We start from the raw sequence: 9765 nt of genomic DNA on the forward strand, positions 1-9765 counted from the left end.
CCCCTGGCACTTCCCCATCACTTACCACTCCCTCTGTGCTTTCCAGCTATGCACAACATATTTGTGTGAGCATAGCCCACAACTACACAGCATCCCCTCAGTAAACACCTGGTCTGACAGATGCTTGTTGCTGTCAAGTCCTCCCTGTGGTACTAGTCTGGCATCAGGAATTAAAATATAAATGTGTGTGTGCTCCTACTTACAGTTATATTCCCCTTAATTCCTTCACAGGTGCAGGGAAAAGCATCAGCACTCCTCAGGACTTGTTCCGCAGTTCAGGTAAAGAAGCAATGTCTCATGTGTATGGAGCCAGTATCAGTGGTGTCATCTTTTGGCCTTTTGTACCAAAATACATGAAGATTTTTTTAGTCTAGTTTCCTTCATTTAGATGAAATGATTGAGGAGAAATCTGTAATATAATAAGCATATGGTTGGGGCTTATCTTGGTCACCATGTGGCCTGTGTATACTGACTCTGTGGCATCATGAAGTAATAATACAAAGACACCCATAGTTTACAAAGGAGTTATGATGGCCAGCTGTTAAGATAAGATGATTCACTAGAATTTTTATGGTTCACTTGTAATACAAGTTAAATCTTATCTTTCACCCGCAGACACTCCTGATGCGCCCAGAAAATTAGCCATCAGCACCCAGTCTCTGGCCATTGGCACCCTGGGAGCCAATCAAGGTGGAGCGCCGCCCCTTAGCCAGAGGAAGAGGCTGCTCAAAGCGCCCCCGCTGGCTGAGTTGGACAGCTCCGAATCTGATGTAAGATGTCTGACTCGTATTGTCCGTGCTCATAAAATGATCATCACCCCCTTAATCTCACTTTGCCAGACCTTCCTCCACAGCGCTGCGGAGGAGGGTCTGGCTAGTCCACACAGAATTCCGGGATGGGAGAAAAACGTGCTCTGGTTTATTGGCATTTCTTCAAACCAATTACAATCGTCATGGGCGGTGCTAAGCACCGGGCAGAGCCACGCTGTCCATGCAAAATAGCCTCGGGAATTAACTTGTTTTGGTGGAACGTGTGTACGTTCAAAAGTTGTTTTAGTCGTGCAACAGAAAACTCAGATTAATAGTAGATAGTCTAGCTAGCTGTCTGGATTTACCCTGCAGAGATCTGAGGAGCAGTTAACCATAGTCCTCATAAATCGACCGGAGTTTAAAATTCCAACACAAAGGAAGCGGAAGTTACCGTACATCGGCCGAAAAGGGTGAAATCCGGCGGAATTTCTGGCGGCAATGGAGCAATCCCGGATGTGGAACGTCGTGGATGTAGACTATCACCCCCTTAATCCAGTTCCAAGTTAGCAGCTTTAACAATGTTGATGCAGTATCTCTCAACTTTCCAAAAGAAGAAAGTCATTGGATTTATAATAATAATTATTTATTTTTGCCATGCAATATTCCAAGTCATTTAAAGCAGTATCATGCAACTAAATCAGTGTCATTTTGTGGTTGACAGGAGGAGCCCACACGGAGCAGCTCCAGTATGTCCACGTCTTTGATGGAGGACACGTCACCCGAGTCTGTCACAGGGAAGAAGGGTATGAGCTTACCTGAAACATATTGTAATATATTAAATTCTGCTTTTTGGCCACTTCAAACATAAGTTGTCTTCAGAATGTTCACATTTTGTTCTTTTATGTCTCCAGCTCCTCCAAAGTTCCTGCCTGTCTCGGCCACGCCACAGCCAGACAAGCGTCAGTCTCCACAGAGGCGGCACTCTATTGAGAAGGAGGCCCCCACCAGCGTCTGCCCCTTTGTACCTCCATCCAGACAGAGCTCCAAGTCTTTGGTATGTAAACTGTGGTAGCTATCTCCTTGGATTAACCAATCGCAGCCTGGATGAATGAATTGATGAACGAATGGATGAAACCTCTGAGGGTGATGACAGAGCTTCAGAGTTGCAAATAACGTATATTAGGTTATAAACTAAGATGGTCAAATTACATTTTTTATTGGTATAGCTGAGATTATTCTCCTTTTAATGTCTCTATCAGCTTCTTATCAGTCAAAATGAAAATCGGTCTGCTCAGTGATAAAATATAACAAAATGAAATATGCGAAAAGAGTAAAAAGTGGTTAAGTGCAGGCATACATGTGGAACTGCAGAGTTTGTAGAGTAACTACTCATACACATAACAATTCAAATGAACTCTTAATCTACCAAGACCACCGTATGTATCTGTTGTACTTACTCCCGTCCTGTGACCGATCATTCATTTGCTATGAGGTCATTGGTTTTCTGAATAACTCTGCAGTGGTCGTATGATTCTAGTGAGGTTGATGGATGTAATTGAAACCACAGGACAGGCCGATTTTAGATGGAATCGGTTCATTCTCACCACTTGCTAATTTAATGACAGACCTCTGGCGCCAAACTAGTGGCCCTGGTTTCAATCATCAATCAGAAGAAATATGCTTTAAACCCTTGGAGACTGCTCTCCTGGGGATAGTTGCACCATTTTATTATATATTTATGCCTTTAATGTTAGTGATTAAATCCTGTCTTGCCTCATTTAAAAATGAGAATAATTAAACTTCTTTGTGACCGATTGAGGTATGAAAAACTCAAACATTTACAGATTTCTACTTCCTTTTTTGATACAAGCACATGCTCAAATATGCGTGGCCTTTCACATAGATACATAGAAGTTGAGTTTCTCTAGTAGATGTTAAACAGTAAGGTCTTTGTTGCAGTTCCCCTCCCTTTCTGGTAATTGTATTATATTTCATTAAAATGTTTAAACTGGATAGCTGTCTAACCCCAAAGACTTACTTGCAGTCATTTCCTATTTTATATAATGCTGCAGCTGATGGCGGATCCCAGCGCCAAGGTAACCTGGTCAACCTTCTCTCTATCCATCACCCCATTTTAAAATTGTGCTTCATATTATTAGAAAACCAGAGCGAGACAGATTAGGGGAGAACCAGGAGAGCGGGGAAGACTATCAAGGATGTGTAAGATGTAGGTCGGCAGCATCCGACCTAGACACCGGCTGGCTTGTCCTGCCATGAGATATGAAGACTGCTATCTCATTGAACACTTCTCCTTTTGAGAAGGTTGCTGTCAGATGATTTTTTTTTTTTTACATCTCTGCAACAGCCGTGGCCGAAGGCCTTATGTTTTCAGGTTGCCCGTCTGTCACATTCTTGTAAAGGCGATCTCTTAGGACCCCCTGTAGGGATTTCTTTCAAATTTGGGCCAAACGTCCACTTGGACTCAAGGGTGAACGGATTAGATTTTGGAGGTCAAAGGTCAGGGTCATTGTGACATCACAAAAAGCGTTTTTGGCCATAACTCAAGAATTCTTATGCTAACAACATTTCACATAACTATTTAATAGGTTAAGATGATGAAGTAATACTATTGTACATCCAAAAGGTCAAGTTCACTGTGACATCATCATGTTCTGCAAAAACAGACCAGTCTGGACAGACTGGTTGGCAGAAGCATACAAAGGAGAGGCAGAATTCTAGTTTTGTCATGGTACTTGCGGTTATTAAATTAAATTAAATTTCATGCCACACCAGATGATGATGATTATTATTATTATTATTATTATTATTATTATTATTATATTAATGGTACAAGCTTGTGCTAGGAGAGTGTTTGTGAAATAATGGGTGAACGTTTTGAAAGTTGTCTATAAATAATAATGTAACTGGCAGCCTCTCAAAAATATCCTTTAGATCAATCTTTTATTAAATTGTATTTATGCATACTGTATGTGTTTAGCTTGGTAGAATATAAGCTTCTGTTTGAACGTCCTGTTCCCTCTGTCTGCTGGTCAGGTGGAAGCCGCCAGTGGTGCTCAGGGCACGGTATGTTACTGTTACTGCATATCATCAAAGGCACATACTGAAACACTGGAGGACCCATCCAGAATGCCATCTATTTAAATTGTTTTAGATGATTGGGACCTTGTGGTATGACCATTTGTGTGTGAATGGGAGATCTGCGGCATACTGAAAATAGCTCGGGGAAGGTTGGAAAGGGGAAAAAAAAAGTATCTGTAAACATTTACTGCAGAGTCTAACACTTTCTAATCCAAGCCAACTGAAGTACAGTGAGAGCAAATGATTGGTGAAGAAGTTCCCTGAGCAATTTTCACTTTGACTTTGGGTGCATTAAGCTACTAAGTTCAGACAAAAGATGGATAAATATGTTGAAAATGTTAAATAGGCTCCCAACTATGTCACAAATCTCCTGGCGACCACAGCTTACAGCTTGCAAATTGGTTGCATGAAAATAGTGGTTATAAACCAGCCATAGTATCGTTATAGGTCCATTGAGTAATGTCAAAAGTAAACGCATGGTGCAAAAAGAAAAGAAAATTCTCTATGTTGAGCTGGCTGAATTTTAAAGTTAGAAATCTTATCAGAGATCTGTTTTTTAATATGGACCTGTGATCAGGAATAAAGTAAATTTGATAGCCAAAAGCTGTGGACCACCAACATGACTGGAATGTTTCATTACCAGCATGCTCTGCATTTCCTGTTTATTGTCACACTGTCATGTCAGTGGAAGCATCATTTGTGGGTCACAGAGAGCATAGAAGATTGGTGTTTTCACCTTCACCATCTCATTGCATGCTTGGTCTTTTGGTTACGTGGTGTGCAATGGGCAGTAGATACATCACTCCTTGCTGTTGTTGTTGTTGTTGTTGGGTAATCTGTTTCCTAATCTGCATATATAAGAGTAGTTTGCTGATGTGATGTGTGTTTTTCCCTGCAGGAGGAGTTCTGCTACCCGGTGGAGTGTCTGGCTCTGACTGTGGAGGAGGTGATGCACATCAGACAGGTTCTGGTCAAGGCCGAGCTGGAGAAGTTTCAGCAGTACAAAGAGATCTACACCGCCCTCAAGAAAGGAAAGGTAGACACCGCATAGAGTTTTCGGGAGTGATAATTCTCCTCACTCATCAATTCAATGCAACAGATTCTATGTACCTTCTTCACCTCATGCTTTCCTCTCTAGGTTTGCTTCTCATGTCGGATGAAGAAGTTCTCTCTCTTTACCTGGTCATATACCTGCCAGTTCTGCAAAAGGTAAATTGAATCACTAATACTAGATCTACTCAACTTAAAGGGGAGCTCCACCAATTGTACACCTCAAAGTCTGTTTACACATGTTGGGGAGTACTACTGTATGTTAAAAAAGTAGTATAAAGCCTTTTTGTGGCTTCCGACCTGTATGAAATCTGCTACATTTCCTCAAGTGATGTCACTTGAGTCAGTCACAGTTGGGTCTGAAGACGACACGTTTGTGGAGTTAGAAAGGAAGCGAGCTTACAGACCTCTGTAGCCCGCTTCTCATGTAAGCTTGAGGCTAGCGACTCGAGACTAACCGCTACTAGCTTAACACACTCAAATCTCCGACCCAACTGTCTCTGGTTGTGTTGCATTGTGGTTAATGAATGTGTGGAATAAAAAAAGATATCTCTGGTTCTGCTGCATCAGTCCTGATCCTTTTGGTTTAAAACTGTCCACCATGATTCTAACATTGTTATCGGAGTAAATTGGTGGAGTGCTGTTTCAGTATAGTGTCGGTTCAATAATGTTCAACATAACGGCTCATTCTTTTCTTCTTCAGGCCTGTGTGTTCCCAGTGCTCTAAAAAGGTAGGCGGCTGTTGAACACTCACTTTTTTTAATTTGACGCTCTTCACAACGCAACAGGTCCTCCATTTCTTTTTAAAAAAGAAGAAAAAAACATTTTGTGTATATTTTTTTTTTTGTTTTTTTACCTCAGATGCGACTGCCACCTAAGCCCTACTCCACCTTGCCCATTTATTCTTTGGGCCCCAGTGCTGTGGCTAAAGAAGAGGCAAGTGGAGCGTTTGCCCCTGCTGAGCCAGAAAAGCACCCATTTGGGTCTGGACACAGCAGACACAGCCAACGCAGAAGTGTTTACAAGTATGTTACTGTGGAACTCCCTTTTCTTTTTTAAATCTACTGAGGAAATATGGTGAAAATGTCATGCTTTTTCAGATCAGTTCATTGTTTCTTTCCGTCCTCAGGTCATCTAAGCATAGCAGCAGTAGTAGCAGCAAAGATGGCCGGTCGCAGGACGAGCCAGAGCTGCCCAAGGAGTTTACTGAGGACTGGGTCACCATGGAGATCTGCGTAGACTGCAAAAAGTTCATCATGGAGATCATCTCCTCCAGCAAGCGCAGCCTGTGCGTGGCCACCAAACGTGCCCGTCTCAATCGCAAAACCCAATCCTTCTATTTGTCCTCGTCTAACTCGGTCAACTTCAGGCCGTCTGAACGCGCCATCAATGAGGTGTAGAAAGCGGGACTGCCCTGTGCACTTTTCTTCACGCCTCTCCCAGAGCTTAGTTGTTCAATGAAGAAGAAACAACCTTTAATGAAGCCAGTCCATCCCTCTCCAAAGTTAGTAAAGGTTATTATACTTTACCCCGTCTCAGGAAAGGTTGGCACGCTATGATTGGTCATGACTGGTCAGGACTGTATCAGAGCTGCCAGATAACAAAGGAGAGCCATGTTTCTATAAGTCAGTGATCGTCAGGACACAGTGGGTAAAATAATTAAATTAAAGGTGCCGTAGGTATGATTGCCAAGATCCAGGACTTAGCGAATTTTTTTTAACATTGACAACTTCTCAGTGTCCCCCCTCCCGTTGAAGCCCAAAAACAGTCTCTTAAGCCCCTCCCCCCACAATGGAGAATGAATGCGTGTGCATGAGAAGTGATTGATACACAGTTAAGGCCGTTTTATGGTTGTGCGTAAACTCTACACCGTAGCTACGCCGTCGCTCCTACGTCGTCGTGACCCTTTCGGAGTTCTGCGTCAGGGTGTATGGGGAGTGGGTGATAGAGCGAGGGAGAAAGTGAGAGAGTGACGGCGATAATCTTCGGAGCAAGTTGTGACTCTAGAGGCATAGTGAGAGAAACAAAGTGTCTCCCCTGTGTTTTCTGACCACGGTGGGAAATCTGTAGCAGGACAAGTTAACCCTCTCCTTGATTTCATGTTGTTTATGGAGAAGGAGAACCAGGAAATTAGTCGGAGGGGGGGATACAACGCTACCAAGCCACGGCCGAGCGACGTGCATGGCCGCGACGTGTAGTTACATTTTTCGAGAGGTGCATGTCAGGCTACAGCGTAGGGTCCGCCGTAGACGCAGAGGGGTTTGCGGGGGTCTGCAGGGGTACGCCGTCGATTCTACGCAGAACCATAAAACGGCCTTTAGACACCAGCTGCTTCATGTACTTCTACTCGAACATAGGGTCAGTTTCAGCAAATATGACAGAAAGTTAGTTTTATAAGGCTTACCTACTGCACCTTTAAGTTGCTGATGTCGCTAGTGTGAACCAGGTAAGAGAATGTATATTTGACACGGGCGTGATCAGATGATACAGAAAGCCAAAAGCAGCAGTGATAATGTGTAAATAGTATAACGGCCCATCCCTAATCTTGGCTAATAAATGCGTTTTCCAGTTCCTGTTTACTTCTAGCACTCAGGATGAACAACAGATTGTCTTTTGACAGAAATGCACTGTAGATCCTCCTGTCAGTTGTTTTTGTGGTAGACCTCTGCCACTCCCCTGCCCCCGCTCTTATTCTTCCAGCAACAATTATGCCAAATGTTACATCATTCATTTTTTAGCCAGTTTAAATGCATATTTGCTGTTCTCTCATGTTGTAGGGATGACACGTTGAAGGGGAGAATAGTCACATTATTTTTCTGGGTGGGGTTTTAGCTATGAGTTTTAATGTATATTCAATTCTGTGCCTGGTGCCAAAATGTAATTTCTTTCTTTAAATGCCTTTTTGTAGTTATGGACCTATTGTACATATATGTGATAAACTTAATGGGGGACCTTTTTAGGGTAATCCAAGGTTTCTGGCCCTTTCCATGTTAAAAGCTAGGCAACGGAAGCACAGAAATGTAGGGTTGTGAATGTGTACATGCTGTATATCTTAATTGTTCTAAATTTAATATAAAAAAAACTTAACTCAGTAGTATAATTTTACCATGTTTTAGGATTTCTGCCTCTGGAGTTTATTTGAAATTCTTCTCTGAAACCTTTTATTGTTACTGTTATGTTTGTGTCAATATTAAAATTTGATTTCTATTGTATAGTTTATAAACTCCTCAGTGTTAAAATACTCCTCTAAATCGCACTTTTGTTGGACCAGTTTATTGTTTATGTTGGGTTCTTGTCTTAATAATAATAATAATTAAAATCTTGTTTTTCACCTCTTGGGGGGTCCATAGTGCCATTTCCCAGAGTTCCCCATGAATGAAAATGTGTTTGAATGGCTGCAGATTTTTTGGAATGGAATAATGGCCAAAACTAAACACTCCATTCATTGAATGTAGGCAAGTATATAACGGTCATTGAATATGCTTTATGAACGCGTTATTCCTCTCAAAAGACTTTTATTTATATATACATATATATATACACACACACACACACACACACACACGCACGCATATATATTCATATAGTGTGTTTTGTGACCGTTACCAAATGAATACGAAGCCTAACCAGCTTGTTCAATAACGATGCTATGTGCCAGTGAAACCGTACATCTGACCAGTTTTATTTTAGACATCTGTAACGAATGTATGCATGCTGTACTGTGATCTGTTTGTTTTTATCAAAAGAATTCTAATAAAACCATCATGATTCATACTTTGACTCATGCAGAATTTAAAGCCTGGTGTTAAATTTAGTTTCAGGAATGTGCAGTATTGGACAGCAGAGGGGGATGGAGGTACAATGAGAGGAAATCCTTCTGTTGCACTTCACATCACCCTGTGGTCATGGGGACATCAGGTGGTGGAAGGTGTGTATTACAGTTTTAAGTTACCGGTATTGCCATATTCAGAATTGATGTGTCCGATTATGCTGATTGATTGTTGTCATACAAACAATGTTTGCAGTTGACCAGATGCAGTAGTTAACGTTTTAGAAAAGTACATTACATTTCAAACCCTTAGCAAGTAGTACTATTTTAACTTAATCTAATAGTTTACTTTCCTTATTTTACAGACTTTTAAATAAGTAATAATCAAAAATAATTCACAATGTTAAATTGTATGTTGCTTATTTTTACTGAAATGTAACTTTCTTCTCGCTTAGTAGCTTTCAGAATTAAGTGAATTTTCAGAGTACTGAAAGTTAAGTGTATATATTGCAGCCAATTTTGCATTATTGCCGAAACAATATCAAACAAAACCTTTAGTTGTAGCGTGCACCTAATTTTCAAATTAAAGTCATACTGTATCCGAAGAGGGTGATGTATCTGGTCTTAGTAGGATTTTTGTGAAAGAATAGGCAATATCTCTTTGCATTTCTTCTCCACCTCTGGCCGTATAGGTGTAAACCTTCTTAATCCCCCTGTCCATCACATTAATACAGGGGTAAGGTTACAGACTGGGAATAGGCCAACTCACATAGCACAGCAGGGAAACCCTCACTTAGTACTTAAAACTACTTGTGGTTTCTCTTTAATGAGACCGTAAACTAATCTGTATTTTTCTAGTCATTGAGATCTGAGTCTATAATCAAGAACTAAAGGGCATTGACACATTTGTTAAAAAAAGGAGAAAAGGGATGTTACTGATTGATTTTAGGTTATATTTTATAATCCATTTCTTTCCCCTACGTGTTATGTAGCGTAGGGTAAGTAGATGTTGATGGCAGCATGTATGTTGCTCCTATGCATATAATTCTTCTAACAATTGCTGTATGTGTACACACACACACACAGAGACAGGGCTAG

The 9765-nt window shown here is 41.2% G+C and overlaps 1 protein-coding gene across 2 annotated transcripts in view; it reads left to right on the forward strand.

The window, feature by feature from the left end:
- spire1a (spire-type actin nucleation factor 1a) overlaps nt 1-8695 on the forward strand; it is a 33907-nt gene extending 25212 nt beyond the window's left edge. The window contains exons 9-18 of one of the 2 annotated variants that reach the window (XM_078267402.1): nt 232-279; nt 616-770; nt 1471-1552; nt 1661-1803; nt 3804-3833; nt 4747-4884; nt 4987-5057; nt 5602-5629; nt 5760-5923; nt 6028-8695. In XM_078267402.1, the coding sequence (XP_078123528.1) occupies nt 232-279; nt 616-770; nt 1471-1552; nt 1661-1803; nt 3804-3833; nt 4747-4884; nt 4987-5057; nt 5602-5629; nt 5760-5923; nt 6028-6298 (1130 nt within the window). In that variant the 3' untranslated portion in view covers nt 6299-8695. The remainder of the gene's footprint in view (nt 1-231; nt 280-615; nt 771-1470; nt 1553-1660; nt 1804-3803; nt 3834-4746; nt 4885-4986; nt 5058-5601; nt 5630-5759; nt 5924-6027) is intronic. The other variant, XM_078267404.1, reaches the window with a different exon arrangement.
- The last annotated feature ends 1070 nt before the right edge of the window (nt 8696-9765 follow it).

This window comes from Sander vitreus, chromosome 14, assembly GCF_031162955.1.
Source record: "Sander vitreus isolate 19-12246 chromosome 14, sanVit1, whole genome shotgun sequence".
Taxonomy (NCBI): Eukaryota; Metazoa; Chordata; class Actinopteri; order Perciformes; family Percidae; genus Sander; species Sander vitreus.